The sequence below is a fragment of the Prionailurus viverrinus genome, chromosome C1 (genome assembly GCF_022837055.1).
Source record: "Prionailurus viverrinus isolate Anna chromosome C1, UM_Priviv_1.0, whole genome shotgun sequence".
Classification (NCBI taxonomy): Eukaryota; Metazoa; Chordata; class Mammalia; order Carnivora; family Felidae; genus Prionailurus; species Prionailurus viverrinus.
The window spans coordinates 77,681,182-77,701,473 of NC_062568.1; the positions used below are offsets into that span (position 1 = coordinate 77,681,182).

Genomic DNA, 20,292 nt, shown 5'->3' on the forward strand with positions numbered 1-20,292 from the left:
ATAACAAATTATTAAATCAACCATCTTTCCGGTTTATAAAAGGTCGCTGAGGTACACACACAGTGTGTATAAAAGCAGATAAGGCTGATATTACATATTTACAGTAGATACAAATTAATCTTTCATATTTGAAGATAATGCTTTTTATATATTTTTTCTGTATCAGACCCCCCACTGTTAGCAGGATTTCCCATGCTTGAGTTGTTTATTGCTTTTTGGCTCACGGATTTAAAATTCACTTCTGGGTTGTTTACAGGTATGAATTACTAATGTTCTTATCTCTTTGGCTAATGCAAATGTGATAAAGTGAATGAAAGAAAAGATAAATTAATTCAATATTACAGTTCTGGCTGTTGATATTATTTTTTTCATAGCCCCCAAATGAATCAAGTAACGCACAGCTCATTTTATACGCTACATTGAAAAGTCTTGAGACTTGTGTTAAACACCATTTGGGCATCAATGGGCAAAGTAAACAAGGTATCATATTTTCGGTAAGGTCTAGAATCTTGGCTTCCCTTTCAGAAAGAGTAATGTCACCAACATCTGAAGCATCTTAGATTTTAAAATCTCAATGCAAAACCACTTGTGACTTACAAGGGAACATTGCAAACTGCAGAGAAGATTACCGGAGTTAACCACAATGTGTTACCCTGGTCTGAAAGGAAAAAAGAATTACCTCATGGAATAAGTCAGTTGGGAATCTTCATAAAACTTACAGAAAGCAAAATAGCAGCTCTCTGCTGTTCCCACAATTCTGCAGTGTTATGTTCAAAAATGAAGGTGGGGTTTACTTGAAAAAGAGACATTGCCAATAACTCAAAGTCAGGGTCCAACTACAAGAGTAAAAGTGGCCCATGATATCACAAGGGATGAATGCTCTTAAAGCATTTACATTCACAAGGAGACTGAAAACTACAAACCAAAAATATTCCTTTAAATAAATAAAAACCCTGATTACTTTTAATGCTACAAATGAGACAAATCAAACAAGAGCTGCTCAGTTAATTTTCATTCGCTTGAAATAATCTTTAAAAACTACTTAAAGATGTAGTTTATTCTCGTTGTGCTTCCTAAGACTGTTAAGGGACACAAAATAAAGTGAGATTTTCTTTTCCAAGAGGGGTATTATGTTCTTTGAAGGATCACAAAAATTTTTCATTGTTTCAATTGTCAGATTTGTTGGGGGGAGAAAAAAGTTTACTTTAGGAAATAAAAAATTTACTAATGTATAAAGGCTAGCCTTCATTTTTAAAAAATGAATTGGCTTCAATACAAAGAGAAAGAAATGGCTCTATGGGCAAAATTCAAGTATGAGTGACCAAGTTTTTAATTGTAAAGTAGGTGCAACATTTAAAAAAATGTTACAGCACTGCATGACCTGTAATGCTAACAATATTTACATTAACTGCTTACACGAAACCATAGAACTGTAAAAGAGAGGGGGGAAAACCCCATGTGGACTGGAACAACAACACCTAGCAGCCACATCAAAGCCATAAGCAACCAGTGAAATCATGGGCACAAACATACTTTACATGGTCTACAGATGTAAAGTATACATTGGTGAAAAACCACACATCTAATTAGTTTAAAATATCTAAAAGAAGGCCAGGTGGACACAAACTCGTTCTAAAGACAGGAAAGGCTAAAGAAACTTCTACGTATCAACACACACATCCACACCCACATATACGCAGACACACGCCATGCACAAACACGCATATGGATCTATCTGGGAATAAAAACAACCATGTAGACAGAACAGTAGAAAAGCAGATCGGTGGGGGGACAACAAAGGACATTTATGGTTTAAACATAGCAAACACGCAAAGATGTGTCAACTGAACTACACAAAAGATTACTTAGGGTGACTGCGCGAAGGACCGGCAGGCAATCCCACTGTTACATGAAAGACAAAATGGACCTACCCCTACAAGGAAGGTTTCCTGCCTCCAGGCCATGAAGCCTGGGTGCCAGTTGTATTCCATCAGGCGTGGGGGTAGGGGTGAGGGTGGGAGTGAAAGTACAGTGAGACACAGGAGACCCAGGAGACCCTGGGGGGAAGAACTAAGAGCTGTTGCTATCAAAAGTGAGCCCTGGTGGAGTGCTCTGTGCTGTGGCCCCAAGAAACCAACTGGAAGAATGACCTTGGTCTCCTTTTTCCTGAGTTACTGGAACTCTGCTACATCGTGGGAGTGAGGAGTATGCGGGGTGGATGAGAGAGGAGGGATAGTGGAGGTGGTGGGCATCTGGGGGTCCAGAGCCTGCTATTGAAGGGCTCCCGGCAACCGGAGCATGAAGCTGTTGAGTGAGCCCCAGGCTAGGGGACAAGGCAGCGAGTGCTCTCTAGGGGTTTATGGGTTTAGGGGTGGGGGCTGGTGATTCTAAGAATAAAGGGATAATGGATCCCTTCTTTTGACAATCTATCAGCTGAAGTCAGGCTGGAGGCCTGGAACTTCTCTCAAGTGCGTGGGAGACAGGGTTATACCACCACCACAAAAATCGTGAAAAAAGACGGAAAATCATGTTGTGCTACATTTCTTATTAATAACCTTGTACTTTACAATGGCTCACAGTTTTAGGTTTGTATACTTGTAATGTAGTATTTTCTCTCTACATTTGTTTCACATTTTTTTTCTTACTTAATATAATATAAATAATTTGGTTAATAGATTTAACCTGCACATTTCAGCCACATTAATATATATAAGAATCTGTTAATGGTATAAATAATTCTTTAAATAAAATAAATCTGATATGTTACATAATACTGATAAAAAATTACCATTGCTAATAATTTTGTAAGCCACCTTCACTTCTGGTTTGAGTAATACTGATGAATGACTATGACACTTGCTGTGATGATTGGTATTTTTTTTTTTTTTTTTTTTTTGCCACTACAAGAAAACTGACTTCTAATCAACCTTACCTCTGATAATGGTTTTGAAGGGGGGCTTTTGCCTCCAGGTGTGGAAACAGAGTTTTATCTTGTCCGGTATTGTTTGCCAAAAAAATTAAACTCTGAGCATCCGTGGTGGTGAGGCCTAAGCTATCTGAGTCAAGAGGTGGCTATCAAACATTAACTACAGAAATGACTGAGTAAAATATTCCATCTAAGATTTTTTTTTTATAAAACCTATTCTACTTTAAAACTTAGGTAAAAAAAATATGCAACAAATGGTTGCAGTTTCTGAATTCTTAATTTAGACCTGTGAGCCCTCATCCCTTTAGGAATCTGCAAGGTTTTGATTTCCTAGGCACCCGAAATCGGGTCCAGTGCTTCCGGATAAGGTTCATTCCAAACAGACAATAGAAATGGACACTCGGTGGTGTGCAATGTATGTCATAATTCAGGTAATACATCGTCATGCCTTTTCTCTGCTGTTAAATACAAAAACAGCATCTTTTACATTATCATAGAAAAGCATTTAGGTTGTATTTTTATTTATCACTTTACACTGGTAGTCTCTGGTAGGTGTACTCCATAGAAACCAAAGGATTTTGTACACTATTTCTTTGTACAATAAAAGATAAAGTGTGCATTAGGTACGCTTGTACATGACAATATTGTACAATATTTACATTTCTGATATCGCCATGAAATTCTGCATTTTCTATATACAACATTGAAAATTCTTCAGAAACATGTGGACATTTCTTATAATCACAATTTTAGTATTATAGAAAAAGTTTCTCAGTAATCTCTTGACCATTTATTACTCTCATCATTCAGGGATTTTGATTGGTTTTCCAGCATTCATTATCCTTCCTCATCAAAAAAAAAATATCGTATCACTGTTTCTTTTAGCACCCTGTGGTGGTGGTAGCTATCTGCCATAGTATAAATACTGATATAACAGTGGCTATATCAATACCTATATAGAGATAATATCTGTGCACGTTCCTTTAATAAACACTGCGCATTGGTGGAGTAGTCCCTGTTATCTGGAGATCTTCCTCCTCTTGGGTTTGGGGGGTCTCATTTGTCTGTCTCCCTGTGGGATTTGGTGAACCTGGAAATAAAGAGGTGGGGAAAAAATAACAACAAAGGTTGAAAGTACAAGCACCATTCGATTTCTGACAAAGAAACAGGGGAGGAAAGAGATTCCACCTTTCATTTCCAATCACTGATCTCCTGAGCCATTTAAAATTTTTACCAAGATTGTCCATAGTCACTACAGGGAATGAGGAGTCCTAGGAACAGATGAGCAGAGCAAACCTGTAACACTGGAACGCAAGGGAGGAACCAGAGAACATCACGTGTGGGAAATGACGTGTGCAGTTGCTACCTCTGCTGTGCATTTAAGACAAAAATGAAGCCCTTTTTGTTAGGGATCCCTAGATTGCCAACTTCAGCAGAGTCTAGAAAAGCACAAAAATACATACCAAACATGTTTTCTTCTTTACTTCATCACCTGACTTATTTTACAACTACTAAGAAGGGTCAGAGATGGTAAGAATATGCACTCAGCTCAGCCCATGGAAGTTTATTTAAGAGAACAATCAGAGTGAAAAATAGAAGATCACTACCATCTGTTGGCAGATCTGAGCTTGTATAGTCTGGAAAGTGTAACTGATGAACTCATCTCTGTATACTAAATGCAGAAACTGTAGCAGTTAGGGCTGTGTATCAGATTGAGCAGGCATGGAGCATGGCAGAGCATGGTTACCAGGTATCGGACAGCAGGTATGGTTTGGAGGGGCAGAGGACAGGTGCTAGGGAGGTGATCAGGTGCCCCACAATGTATGTGGTTACTGACAGGAGAGGGCAAGCCTAGACCCAGGAAAGGCAGGATGGTCCCAAGGCCGTGGTGTAGCTAATGTTTAACAACCAGTACCCTGTGGAGGGACACAAGCCGAGTGTAGGATATGCCAATTTCCATGGTGTACGTACTTGTACCACAGCCAATTTCAAAGTTACCAACATAATGTCACAGAATTCATAATTAGGAGATGTTCCCAATCAGCTCTCAAGATCCACTACAAGTTGGCTTAATTGTTTTAAAATAATGTTAAGATAACAACGAAGGCCAATGCTATTCAAAGGCAAACACAAAAAGCTGTTTTAAAAACTTAAATTTAAAAAGTAACATTTATAAGTTTGTCACACTGCCTCTTCCTCCTAACCTGTCCATATATATTTTTTAAAAACCACTAGTTTCTGATGAAGAGCAATAACTGAAAACTTGTTATAATTGAGGAAAGAAGCCTTTATCCAAGGCTGCAAAGAAGTCTTGGTAATCTGTGAACCAAATATGGCCTGAAAAGGTATTTTGTTTAACAGCTATATGATGTTTCAATGTTTACAAAGACAGTTGTCAACATGAAAAAAGTTGGAATTTTACTTCTAGACTTGGCACCTTATGAAAAATTGGAGGAGCCGGCAATTCTGGCATAATTTCCCATAGGTTTGGACCTGCTGGAGTATGGAAGAAGGAATTCCTTCTGGAGAGAGCATGGCCTCCAGGTTGCCCCAATCCCATCACTCCTCACTGTCTGCTGGCCACAAAGGCCAAATGTCCTGCAGCAAAGACCAGCAAGAGGCTCACTGAACCCATTTTCTCTTCTTCCTGAACGGGCACATTGTAGAATGCATTTCCTAGTCCATTTGCCTTAAGAAAGCCAGATGAGGGGGTCAGTCCAGTGGAAAACAGCAGAAGTGAGGAGCCTATCCTGGCACCCCTGTGCATACTCACTTCTCTCACCTGCTGGGCTGCATGCAAATGATATGAAGGAGCACTCGGAAGCCCTGAGGAATGGGGGACACTAGAAACAGAAAGAAGAACCTGGGCCTCTGAATGACTGTGTGTGGAAAGCCCTTCCCCAACCGGCACCAGGCTGAAGTAAGTAACAGTATCTATTGTGCTGAGCCTCTAAGGTAGCCTCCTTGACCTCTAGTTGGCATTTTTCAATCCACTTGAATTGCTGTTTTTTCTCACACCTGACCCACTTTACTTAGTGTATTTGCCTGGCCTTGGAAGGTGTTGGACTTCATGATCCCTGCTTCCGAACTTTCCTACATTCTGTTGGGAAGTTTAACATCTCAGGGCCTTAATTCATCCATCTGCAAAACGATGGGTTAGATCACAACATCTCTAAAGCCCATACCAACCCCAACATTCTATGAGTCTATAACTTATACCTGTCAATAAGTAGCCACTGAATGGGTTGCTGGGGTCCAGGTGACTTTAACACAAAGTGTTGAGTGAAAGTAAATTAGCTTTCACTGCTGAATAGCCTTGGATAATTCACATTTTTTAAAAGAAATTACCAAAATTATATTTTGAGTGTTTACACTCACCAATGTTTGAATTAGAGAACAATGATGAAACTTCTCACATTTGATACTATTATGTGAACAGTTAAGTTAAAAATGTAAAGAAAGAACAGACACAACTTCTTGAAAACCAGAGGTTACTATGTTCAGTAATTTAACAATAGGACTTTGTGCCAAATATTTTACTTTTTAGGTAACAATAGAAAGGAAATGAGAGGTCGTTACACTCTTGATCTTGACCCTATTGTTCAATATCCCTCTCCCCCTTTTTTTTGGTTCTATGGACAAAGAGAAATTTGCATTATTGAATATTTAGGCAACAGTAATGGCCACTGCTGTGCAGAGAGTTAAATGCATAAAGCTGTGGTTTGAACTTTATTTTTTGCTGCTTACGTTTAGAAGGAATGTTATGTGGGAAAAACAAAAGTTATCTCAGAAAAAAGACACAGTTAATACTACTAGGTTATTTTTTCTTAAATTACTTTGAATCTTTTCTGATATCAGTCTTTTTCGGAGCCTAGTAATTTAGTATTGCTACGTGAGTTGCTTGTCAATATTGAAGACGCTTTACCAAAAAGTGTAATACAATTTATTTTCAAAGAAACATAGTATAATGGAAAAATAAATTAACTTACAGTCCCAGACATTTTGTCCAGTTCACTCATGGCCTCATGAATAGCAGCTTCTAAATGGTTATTTAGCTTTCCACTTCTGGAATTAATGAAAACAACACACCAGATTAACAAATTAAGGAAACAAAGTCTCAACTTAATCCCCTAATCAGAAAACAGAAGCACCAATTCCACCCTGGAAAGTCAATTTATATTTACATTTGAAAAAGTCTGATGACAAACATCCCTGGATTCTCACCACTTAATACTAATAATAAAGTCGCAGAACTATGAAAAAACGGAGCACATGATAGGGGACAATGGATTCTTTCCCTTTCCACATGCTTCTTCCACAGTCAGATGATTTTGCAAGAAAACTGGGCCTCGGGTCTCTTTTCCCACAGACGCAGCCTGTCGTCCAGGATTCCAGCCTGCCCTGCACTGCCTGTTCTGGCCTGTCTTTCTCAGGCAGCCAGGCTGCGTGGCCAGGGGGAGGGCGGAGGGGCTGAACTGCAGACTCTGGCCACTAGGGAGCTCCCTCTGCCCTCGCTGCCGTATCCCGGCTTCTGAGTTGAGCAAGTGAAGGCTGAAATCCTGGTGCTTGCACAAGTTCTGGGTGGGAAACAGTTTAACAATCTATCACACCTAAGGCTCCCTCCTGGGCCCACCACCTTTTCTGCAAAACCAAAGTGACTTAACTATTTGAACAGATAAAGAATGGTGTCTCAGAGTGTCTATCGCTCATCTGACTTTTTCTCTCTACTCAGCCTAGCATTACACACATGTGCAGCCTGAATAACACAAAACGGTATATTCAAACTATAGGAAGCTGTGCAACGAACTACTTAAAACCAGGCAAATCCACACCATCTACCTCTGTAATTATGTACCCTTTGTCTATTCTAACTAACTTACTTTATTCTTTTTTATGCATATAGTTACGCAATTATTCTGAGTACTAAGCTGATTCATTTCATTTATCTTGTCACAACAATTACTAGAAAAGCTGCAGAGATAAAGCTGCAGGCTGTCAGCATGGTTTTCCAAGGGTTAAGTCTCACCTCGGCACATACACGGAGATTGGAAATTTGCAGTTGGGGAAGAATTTGGCTCATAGTCCCATTTAGTTTGGCTCACGTCGTGTTTAAAAACATATTTGAACTTTAGTGGAATGCCTTTACATGAGGCCTTTTGGTTTACCACAGCCCCCACCAGGTTTTACCCTAGTCCGCAGGGACTAGACAATTCATACATTTAGTTTCTGCATATACCCTGAGGAGTATACTGCTGGGCATATCACGGATGCTCCACATACTTCCTAAATAAAAAAATCTGTCCAAAGCTAACACGACGTCTGTATATTCTGGGATATACATATATGAACTTGAATCAGTTTAACTGGAAAAAAAAGATTAATGTATTGGTTTTAACTAAATTATGTGGGCAATACAACAGGAACCCCTTACCTTTTGCCGGCCTGTAGGCTAGCCTCTAGCTTTCACATTCTTCGTATTTATTTTTAGAAATATAAACAATGCAGAAAAGTGCATAGAATAAGTTAACCTCTAACAAATCCACTTCTGAAAATAAACTGATAATAAATTATTATTTCCTTTCTTTTTAATTAAAAAAAAAGCTGAAGTTCCCATTTGTTATCAATTCCTAGTCTCATTCTCTCCTCCTCTTCTCCCCAAAGGCAACTATGTTGTGTTTTTTTATAGTATGTTTTTATACTTTATACGATATATCCATGAATGGTACGTAGTGCTGTCTTTTGTGTGTGTGTGTGTGTGTGTGTTTAATATACACACAAAGGTGTCCATCAAGGGTGGTATGGTATACATGCCCTTCTGCAACTTGTCTCTTTCTCCCTTATCACTGTTTTCGGGCACTGTTTAAGTTGATATAATCTATTCATACACTGTCTTTTATTTACCTACCTATTCCAATTTTAAGGGACCATGGGCATCTCATGGAGTTGGTCTGAGTTGCTTTCCCAGTGAGGAGTTTGCCAAGCCTGATTCTGGGTGACTGGGCGGCGGGGAGGGGGGGGAATCAAATGCCAGGATTCCATGGGGTCATGTAAGCTTGGCTGGGGTTGGATTGGGATCCCATTTGTGGGCTGTTTGGCAAAGGTCTTGACAGTATCATACATTGCCTAGTTGCCTAACACTATTACACCTTGTGTAACATGTTACATAGATTTGTCCTATTTCTTTTGTACTTAAAAGTATGAATATACATTTCAAAGGATATTTGTTATGGATTTTTATTGTAATATCTTATGGGTTTATATTTGACTACCTAAAGTTCTAAATGTCTAAAATGAAGGTAAAACATTTCAATAGAAAACCATTAGAGAATCTTGGTTCTCTCACTTTTACCTTAATAACAAGAATTGTTACTATTTATTGAAAATTGTCTATTTGCCAAGAGTTGTGTTAAATCTTTATATACATTATCTCATTTAATCTTTACAGCAAACCTATGAAATCAGTATATGACAACTGTTTCTATGCCATACTTTATGACTTTATAGGGAGAACTGGTGAAACCGATTCTAATTTGTCAATGAAGAACATGGATATTTAACTACAAACAGTTTTTAAAAGTAATAAATTCAAAGAGTCATGAAAAAGGTTTCCCTATGAAAAATTGCAATAACACCACCATTAAGGTACAAAAATAATTCAATATTACTTGCTGAACAAAAAGATAGAATTTAGGGGTCGCCTGGGTGGCTCAGTCAGTTAAGCATCTGACTCCTGATTTTGGCTCAGGTCATGATCTCACAGTTCATGGAATCAAGCCCTGCATTGGGCACTGCACTGAGCATTGAGCCTGCTTGCGATTCTTTCTCCCTCTCTTTCTGCCCTTTCTCCACTTGTGCGTGTGCACACACACACCCTGTCTCTCTCTCTCTCTCTTAAAATAAATGAATAAACTTTAAAAAAAGAGAGAATTTAGGACTTTGTGATTTCTTTCTTCAACAAGATATTTAAAATGTTTATAAAGAGTTTATATTAATTTAAGCTAAATTTATTTTTCCTTTAACAAACTTAAGTACTTAACAGTTAAGTAATTGACTACTTGTGGAAGAGAGAATAAATACAGAGAGGTGGGGCATGAAATTACTTGAATGCATCATGAGATTCAAGAGGTAAAGGGAGACTCTCCCAGGTGTTAAAGCTGCAGACTAATTTTTACACTAACTGGTCGGGTCAGGGAAGAATGCACTTAAAAGAGGAAGAAAAATTTCCATGAGTTCATGAAATGAATAATTAGTCAAAATTCAGTCTTCCAGTACAGAGGGCCTCCCTGTGGAGTTTCATCCACTATTTTCTATTTCCTGCTGACATTTAATAATAAACATTTTTACTAATGGACACTCTAAAACCTACTTGATTAAGCAATAGATGTTCATATAATGACATTTCTAGTTATTAATGGAGATAATTGCCACTTCCATTTTTCACTGCCTATATTGTCACACATTATCCTTATCTTCACTAATCAAGGAAAAAGGCAGGTACACATCTGTGAATGGTATAAGAAATGAGGAAAATGAGGAACCACATGTCGCTCTACACTGTCAGTTTAGAATTTAAGCAACTCGCTTCATGTAGAATGGAACAAATTTGGGTGAGAACTAGACATCAAGAATCGTAGATTCTGAAACTTAATCCGCAGAGAAAGTATGAAGAATTTAAGGAATTTAGCATAACTACAATTTCTTGATCTTAAAGTGGAAATAGGATGTATTTTATCACTTTATCACTTTTGAACTCCACAAAAACCAGGTTGCCAGATTAAAAAAATTTTTTTTTTCAACGTTTATTTATTTTTGGGACAGAGAGAGACAGAGCATGAACGGGGGAGGGGCAGAGAGAGAGGGAGACACAGAATTGGAAACAGGCTCCAGGCTCTGAGCCATCAGCCCAGAGCCTGACGCGGGGCTCGAACTCCCGGACCGCGAGATCGTGACCTGGCTGAAGTCGGACGCCTAACCGACTGCGCCACCCAGGCGCCCCAGCCAGATTTTAAATTTATGTGTAAGTATAGGTAGAAGATTTGATCCTCATTTCGATGAAAATCATAGCAAATCTAAAAGCTATGAAATTTTTTCTTTAATGAAGCTATTTCCTCTTTCAAGTATAAAATGACCCTGAGTAATGTTTTCAATAAATATGTTAATATTTCTTCTGTGATTAGGCTGTAATAAGCATATACATTTAAAGATATTTATTATACAGTTTGGTTGTAGAATATTAAAAATTAAAATGATTACATAGAATTCTAAACATCTAATATGGTGGTAGAATGTTTCCACTGGCAAAAATATCTCATAATTTCATTTGCTTCACCTGTATCTTTATAATAAAAATAGCTGTTTACTAAATACTTACCATGTGCCAAGTACTGTGTTTATATGATCTATATTATAACAATGCTAAGAGGTAGATATTAATATGCCCATTTTATTAAAAAAATTTTTAATGTTTATTTATTTTTGAGAGAGAGAGAGAGGCACTGTGTGAGCAGGGGAGGGGCAGAGAGAGAGGGAGACAGAATCTGAAGCAGGCTCTAGGCTCGGCTCTGAGCTGTCAGCACAGAGCCCGATGCGGGGCTTAATGTGTGATCATGAACATGAACTGTGTGATCATGATCTGAGCCGAAGTTAGATGTTCAATCTACTGAGCCACCCAGGTGCCCCTCTATGCCCATTTTAGAAATGAAGAATTTAGGCTCAGAGAGGTTAAGCAACATATGCAAGGGCATACAGCTATGAAGTGATGGAAATAGGATATGAACTCAGGCCCCAAACCAGTCTCTAAATCATCTTATCCAAATGCCACCTTCCTTTTTCACTCACTTTCTCTCTCCTTTTCCTTTGTTTACAAAAAGCAGTCACATCATTGCCATTTAAAAAATTCTTCCAGTTATTTTTCAGGAAAATTTTATATTATGGGTAGAAAGAAGACCAAACTAATTTGTATCAACTCTCTCTACTCCCTTCTTATTCACTCTTCAACCCATGGCCACTTTGTTTTTACACCTGCCACTTTATTGGAAATGGTTTTCACTAAGGTTGCCAATAGCCTCCAAATTGCCCAGTTTCATGGAGATTTTTCAGTTCTTGTCTTACTGGACTTCTGTTTATCATTCTGGAAGCTTTTAGCCTTTGGTTTCTAACACCCTGCTCCCCTGACCCCCTATTCTCTTCCTCCTTTTTGATTATTCCCATCTGCTTCATTATCTCTAGTAAACATTCAAATGCCCAAGAGGTTCAATCCTTAACCCACTGTTCAAATTGGCCAAAGGATCTCTGTGTGATCACAGCCATTTTTACGTAGTCAGATATCACTTCTTCCCAGTGTCAGACATGGGTTCAACATAGTCCACAGGCACCCCACATGCACTCAACAGCCCCCCTGTACTAAATGCCATTTCAGTGTCTCCACCACCCACCAGGTCACCCCAGCTGACACCCTGAAAGTTGTCCTTGATTGCTTGCTCTCCACATTCCAACCAATCACCATGATGTTTTGTGAATTTTCCCTCCTAAATATTTCTTGACCACATTCCTTCTCCTCCATTCTCATCACTCCTGTTCTGGTTTGAGCCCTCATTCTCCCTTGACTGCTGCCATGGCATCCTAAACAATGTCCCTGTTTCCAATATGGCTCCCCTAAAATTTATCCTCCGTACAGACATATCTAAAGTGAAAATCCATCTAGCTGTCCCATCAGGCACTTCCAATAAGATAAAGGATCCCACTGGCTCTTACTAACCTCTTCATGATCTGATTGCTGCTTATACCTTTGGCCGCATCTTTTACAATTTCCTGTCTGAGGCTTTATAGTCCCCCAAATCCAACTGCTGATCTCATGTAAACATCATCCCACCCCACCCCATCTTGGTCTTTGTTTTCTTTGTCTGGCTAATACATATGTATTGTGCAAGACCTGGCTCAGATATTTCCTCTAGAAAGTCTTCCTTTACCTGAGTTTAATGCCACTTTCTATGATCCCCAAATACACTATACATATTGCTGTCATTGCAATTTTAATATTTTAATGGCTTCTGGATCTCCCTCCTTTGCTAAACAGTGAGCTCCAGGGGCTGTAGCACTGGGCCCAACACAGGTTTTTGCTCAATTAGTCTCCTTAACTAGGGCAATAACTAAATGATTAAGTAAATGAATAAACACATGATTGGGTTCAATACACCATTCATCACTTATGTGACCTTCAACTAATTATTAAGGTTATTTGAGTTAAAGTGTCTTCATTCATAAATAGGCATAGTTATTCTGGCCCATCTTGTGATTGGGAGAATAAAATAATCGAGTTTAAATACTATATGCAAAATGTGAAGTATTCTAATGGGCATTTATAAGGCAAGTTGGTCTGAATAGACAATAGCATAATAAGTAAAGCTGTTTTTACTAAAGTTTGCCTTAGATTTTCTTCTTTTACCTCTCCAATCCATATTCTAGGTTTATGGTTTCATGAGTTTATGTAGATAATGCCACTTAGGACCCATGCAAATTCACCACAACTTGTAAACTAGCTTTGAAGAAAAACAATTTAAAATTGCTATTTATTCCTTATTACCTTTCAAAATTGATTAATACCAAATTTATGGGGAAAATGAAATTCATTTCAAGGCAGTATATTTATAAATATATATTTAAAAAAATTTTTAATGCTTATTTATTTTTTGAGAGAATCAGAGTGTGAGTGGGGGAGGGGCAGAGAAAGAGGGAGACAGAATCCGAAGCAGGCTCCAGGCTCCGAGCTGTCAGCACAGAGCCCAATGTGGGGCGTGAACTGACAAACCACGAGATCATGATCTGAATGGAAGTCGGGACGCTTAACCCACTGAGCCACCCAGGCGCCCCTCAGGGCAGTATATTTAAATATTTTAAGGAGTTATTTCATTTCTGTGTTATCAGTCAATTGGATATTTTGCACATAATTCAGCTAATGGCATATCTCACTAGAGGAAAGATTTGAGAGATCTTTTACGTCAAATAAACAAGTACTATTGAATACTCCATAGCAAACAGCCCATTGCAACTTTGTGATTTAGGTAATTTGCAATTTCCCTCCTTTTCTCCAGACCTTGTATTAATTTTATGGGCCTTATCCTACTACAAAGCTCTGCATAGCAAGTAGTACTTCAGTCAGAGCAGAGGGGACTTGCCTCACTGTATTCCTTATCAGATCTACAGCAAACCTGGCTATTCACTTGATCATCACCACAACCCTCACTACCTTCCAAAGAACTCCTGAACACAGGGGGAGTTTGCTTATTGTGGATGGCATCTTTTTGTGAGACATTCTATTGAGATGAAGAGTCTCCCTAAGAGTTGTTGAATTTTAAAATTTTACCTCTGGCAAGAATTATTAAAGATACCACTAAAAGAAAAAGTGCTCTTTAATAGATACTATTGATATCATTATGTACATAAGACACACTATTAATCATTCTGATCTCATAATTCTTAGATGTTCAATAATGTGAAAATTGTAGTAATTGAGCAGGTATGTCAATTATATGTATATATTTTTAAATGTTTATTTCTGAAAGAGAGAGAGAGAATGAGCAGTGGAGGGGCAGAGAGAGAGGGGGACAGAGGATCCAAAGCAGGCTCTGCACACTGACAGCAGTGAGCCCCATGCAGGGCTCGAACTCACAAACCATGAGATCATGACTTGAGGCAAAGTAGGAGGCTCAACGGACTGAGCCACCCAGGTGCCCCCATTATATGTATTTTTAAAATAACTTTTCATGTGCATGTACAGAAGCACATTTGTAGTTCTCTACCTTAAGATGAAATAATAATTATGATACATAAAACTACATTGTATGACAGGGAAACTGTGTTTCAAACATTATCTACTTGTCCTTACAACATTTACCCAGAACATACTAGAAATACTTGAATAATAACATCCCAAAGTACAACTTCTTGTTATAATTCCAAAGAAAACCTATTGCTCCTGCCCCAAGAAAAAAGAATTATTTACCATCACTTTGACTAATAGTTAATTGGATGAAATTACTTACTTGTGTACAATTGGGGATATCTCCTCAGCCCTCCTCCTGAAGGGACAGACTTTTTTTTAAAAAAATTTTTTTTAATGTTTATTTATTTTTGAGACAGGGAGAGACAGAGCATGAACTGGGGAGGGTCAGAGAGAGGGAGACACAGAATCTGAAGCAGGCTCCAGGCTCTGAGCTGTCAGCACAGAGCCCGACGCGGGGCTAGAGCTGACGGACCGCGAGATCATGACCTGAGCTGAAGTTGGCTGCTTAACTGACTGAGCCACCCAGGCGCCCCTGAAGGGACAGACTTTTACTATACTTTTATTTTTTAATTTTTTAAATTTTTAAAAATTAAAAATATATTTATGTATGTATGTTTGTATGTATTTATTTATTTTTTAGTAATCTCTACACCCAGTGTGGGGTTTGAACTCATGACCGCGAGATCAAGAGTTGCATGCTCTCTGACTGAGCCAGCCAGGCACCCCTTGCTATACTTTTAGAAACTACTTAATTGGCAAACATTGACAGTGTTTCTTTCCTAGTAAACGAGAGGGATGGACATGGAGGGAGTGAGGAAAGAGATGATGAAGAGGGACATCCCACACACAGTACAAATTGTTAAGAAAAGAAAATATTTTCTGTAATAGCTAACTAATTTGGCTTGTCTATAATGATCCTCTTGGGCGATAACCATTAAACTACACTTAGGGAGGCCCTAAGATGGACAAAATTAGTGAGATTTTCTTGTCCTTATGAATAAAACCCAGTAAGTTATATACTTGAGAAAGAAATGGCAAAAAAATAAATAAAATAAAATAAAATAAAATTGGTGCTTACTTTCTGTTCCTTTTCCGGGCTCGGCTGTAGGCTTCTAAACCTTCTGTTAGTGTCTTCAACTTCTCGGGCTCCACCTGAGTGAAGGCATGAAGACCAAACCATATTACCCAGACCTGCAATTGTTAACACCGTTTTTTACTTTCCTGCTGTGGGGAGGGAGGCTTAACTTTCACTGCCCTGTCAGGTGTCCTGTCCTTGCTCAAGCTGGGGCTGATTGTGTGGCTCCAGGCTGTAACATCAATGGAAATGAAAGATTGGTTGGCTTTCCAATTGTCAACAGTTTGTAAAGCATGTTTTAAGAACAAAATCTGGAATTTAAATAGCCTTCAATTCACAAAATCATATAAATCAGAGATGGTTTGCTTCCCCTACTTGCCTGATACCCAGCTACTGCAAATCTGTACTCCAGGAGAAGGAGAACAGGAGCGGTGGTGAGTGAAGGGGGGCGGCCCAGCTACTGCAAATCTGTACTCCAGCAGAAGGAGAACAGGAGCGGTGGTGAGTGAAGGGGGCGGCCTTTGGAGCTGGCAGACGGAAGTTTGAATCTGACCTCCTCGGTTTCTAGCGTGAATAAAACACTCAAATGTTCTGAGCTCAGTTTCCTCCTCTTTAAAATGAGGACAACGATACCTACCTTCCTGCTACTATGGCTGTGATGATTAAAATGCAGCAAGTCATGTTGAACACAGTCAAGCACAGAGCGGCTATTATTACTTAGGACACGTTGGGTTCTGCAGAGGCCACAATTTGAGCGGGAGGTGGGCCACCTTAGTCCTTACTGCTGTGGGAAGAGGTGTGGCTACACCTTGTGGGCGTGTCCTCTCCCTTCTTGCTTCATCCCTGCCAGCCTGTGTGAAGCTTGCTACTTCTTCACAGTGCGGCCACCAATGGTGGCTGGGGTGTTGGTGGGGGTGGGGAGGTGCAGGCTTTGCCATTTGCCCCCAGTAATCTCTGTCACGGTTCTTGAAGCCACCCCCCACCAAGAAAAAGTTACTAAATAAGAAAACTTGTATGTAACTTGTGAATAAAAAGACCTTTAGAAAAACATTGTTATTTTTTGTCAATCTTAAAAAAAAAAAACAATTTAAGTAAAAACAGTGTTGCTTGCTGTGTAAACACAGCTTCAAGGCAAGTCTTCTCAGCCATCGCTTAGCCCCCCCGCCCCTATGCTACTTTTATATAAAAATTCAAGAAGTTGTCAAAATGCCTCATGGGTAAGACAATAAATACTAAGAAGCAAGGAAATGATTAACTTTTCTCTTGAAATCTTCCTGAGTCATGAATATCATTATTAAGTAATTTTTCTTTGACCCCTTCAAATTGAGCACACGGTAATGGGTAACAAAGGGTTTCATCTCTTAAGTTTTAAAACAGGTATTTCTAACTATTCAGTGAGGAAAACATATAACGAAGACACTTTCCTCTTCACAATTTTGTGTTTTGTCCTAAAGGATGCAAATACACACGACTTCATGGGGGACACCCAATCTCTTGGATGCTAGAAAAGGAGACAATTTTGTTCTAACAGCACTTCACAGGAGCCATGAAGGAAAGTGTCTTGTTGAAATAAAAAAGGAAAGGGAAGGGAAGGGAAGGGAAGGGAAGGGAAGGGAAGGGAAGGGAAGGGAAGGTGCCTGGATACACTTTCACATTTCATGTTAGAAAAGAGGCTTCATTTTGTATTTACTCACATGAAGAGCATAAGAAAGATATTTCACACATTAATTTATGTAATCTATAGCTAATTCCACAGATATTTAAATAACCTCCTTTGGTAGTAGGAAGGAAGCTCTCTTGTAACATAAACTCATATTAGACACGAGTCGGTGTAGTGAAAGATCTCAGAAGGGAATGATGCAAAGCAACAGGAAGCGGATTCACAGTGAAACAAAGCAAGACGCCAACATGAAGACCTACCCCCTTGGTCTTAGTTCCTCAAAGTTAAGTTAAAACTATTTTTTAAACCTCAGTTTTTATTTTTAGTTAAATAAAGAATAAGGGGTAATAAGAACATTTCTTGTGCGTTTATTACGGGAAAGGTACTGTTCTATCATTTAATATGGTAATACTGCAAACTAGTATTATTTTTGTTGTTTTACACATGGGACTCAGTGAATTTAAGTAGCATAGCCAGCATTGAAACTCAGGTCTGACTGCAAAGCACTCAACCTCTCTCCACCATACCAACTCCAATATACATTGAAGTATACAGTCATTTAAACACCCACTCCCCCACCACAGATATACCAAAAAAATAGATCAAATTAACTTAAATCAAATTACATTTTTACAAAAATTTAGATAACACATGCCTAAATTTATCTTTTAAAATTTTTTATGGTTGGATAATTTTCTGGTAATTTTGCTGAACTAATACTCTTCTGTGATTTTTTTTCCCCATTTAAATCGCCTGTAAGGCTGTAAGGTACTCCATAATGAACTATATTATTTATAAAGGATTCAATGACCTTGACACAGAAAGCAATGATGGTGCTTTCCAAAACTAAATATAAATAAGATACACATCACTCTTTATTTCTGATTTGACAAGATCATACATATCCAGAGGTAAATGTTTAGTTTATTTTGTTTCAGAATTTTAGTACTCTACTGGATTGTGAAATATATGAGGAGCATACATTGTTTGTAGGGAATTATTCATACACTTATGCAATATTCAAGAAACTGTTTAAAGATACCGCCGTCCCCTCAGATGGTATCAGAGAACAAAATAAATTCAATTTCTAGTGAAATCGAAATCATATTTAATGATTTAATGAATACTCCCTCATAAATTACTTAGCTGACTTGTAAATGAGGAAAATACTGAGAAATCAAATACATAAATGCAACATTAAAAAGGAAAAACACACAAATATTTTTATAAAACTTACACTGAAGGAGCCAGTAATTCAAGACACTTAATACTTTGATCTGTAATTATAACCTTATGTTCCTGTATAGTCATAAGTCAGAAGTTCCATAAATTATTTAACTCTTATCTTGGTGAGAAATCAAGGGAGGACTTTATAATGTATCTTTCCTCATAATCTGCCCCATATTCTTACTCAAATAAGGATGATGTGAATAGTAATGACCAACATTGAATAACTCTCTTCACAGGTGTCAGTTGAGACTTAGAAAAAATTATCAGAATTTATATGTATTTATAGTTCACATATTACCTCATGTATAAATATACACATATACTGAGTATTTTTTTGACTCCTAAAATCCTCCTTTCACTCATTCATATTCTTTAGACATCACAATTCTTCAACACAAATAGTTCTATAGCCTGTTTGTTCAGTATGGTTGGAAATATACCCAGAAACATACCCATATACTCTTATAGGGAGGAAGTTTCAGACTTCTCTGAACAAACCTGAATCTCGGTTGCTGTTTTTGTTCATGAGACACACATTAAAATTTGGTAATTTAATTAAGTTTGATTTGGGGTCAACATGGTAGCATGTAGTGTATCGTAGAGGTAACTTAAATCTACAACAGAGGGAGACACAAACCTTTAAGGGAGCCAAACTGACCCTCTGAAAGTGAGGTGGGGTATATGTTAGAACCTGGATCAAAGATCTTAGATCACTTTTTTTTTTTTGACGTTTATTCATTTTGAAAGACAGAGAGCATGAAAGGGGGAGGAGCAGAGAGAGAGGGAGACAGAGAATCCAAAGCAGGCAGCACAGAGCCCAACACGGGGCTCAAACTCACAAACTGTGAGATTATAACCTGAGCTGAAGTCGGATGCTTAAACAACTGAGCCACCCAGGAGCCCCTTAGATAATGTCAAAATTTCCTGCAAGCTTGAAACCTGGTAATGGGATTGCATTTCTTGGTGATTTACTTGGCTCCTACTTAGTGCTGAGGCAAAGCTGTTCCACAAAGGTCAAAGGACAGAGTACAAGCCACATTCCAGATTTCCTAAGACAGACAGGACAGCTGAACGCAAACCCGCTCTTCATTCCTTACATTTCATCCAATTTTTACAATGTCCTCAGCTCCTGTTATTGGGGAATGGTATTGTGCACAGAGTACCAAGCTTAGTTTAGGAGACCAGACTGGGTGCCTGGCTTAACTGCCTGTCATTTATTTGTGTTCTTAGGAACGCCACTTTGCTGAGTGTCAGCTCCCTGGCCTGTAAAATGGGGATGGTTGTGCATCTTTATGGGTCATTGAGAGAATCTAAAAAGATAATGAAGACGACGGTGCTTTAAAAGTGGCACGTGAAACAGGACCAACCTTTAAACACGTCTAATAGTTATATATTCATATGTTTATATTAGAAAAATACAAAGAACATTATACCTGTGATTTCACACATAGTATATCTTAGACTAAGACTGAAGGAGTTATTTAAAAAGTGGCTTGAATGGTGCCTAGTTCATAATAGGAGTCCAAAAAGCATTTGTTGAATAAATAAATAAAGGAGTAAGTGAATTTGAATAAAGTTTCTAGCTAAGTGGTCTTACAGGTAGCATGCAACTTTGGCTG

At 38.4% G+C, this 20,292-nt stretch overlaps 1 protein-coding gene across 4 annotated transcripts in view; it reads right to left on the reverse strand.

The window, feature by feature from the left end:
- Positions 1-1,306: 1,306 nt before the first annotated feature.
- MBD5 (methyl-CpG binding domain protein 5) overlaps positions 1,307-20,292 on the reverse strand; it is a 448,736-nt gene continuing 429,750 nt past the window's right edge. For all 4 annotated transcript variants that reach the window (XM_047872397.1, XM_047872396.1, XM_047872398.1 and 1 more), the window contains 3 exons: positions 15,787-15,860; positions 6,916-6,991; positions 1,307-4,016 (listed from right to left, as the gene is read on the reverse strand). In XM_047872397.1, coding sequence (XP_047728353.1) covers positions 3,945-4,016; positions 6,916-6,991; positions 15,787-15,860 — 222 coding nt within the window. In that variant the 3' untranslated portion in view covers positions 1,307-3,944. The remainder of the gene's footprint in view (positions 4,017-6,915; positions 6,992-15,786; positions 15,861-20,292) is intronic.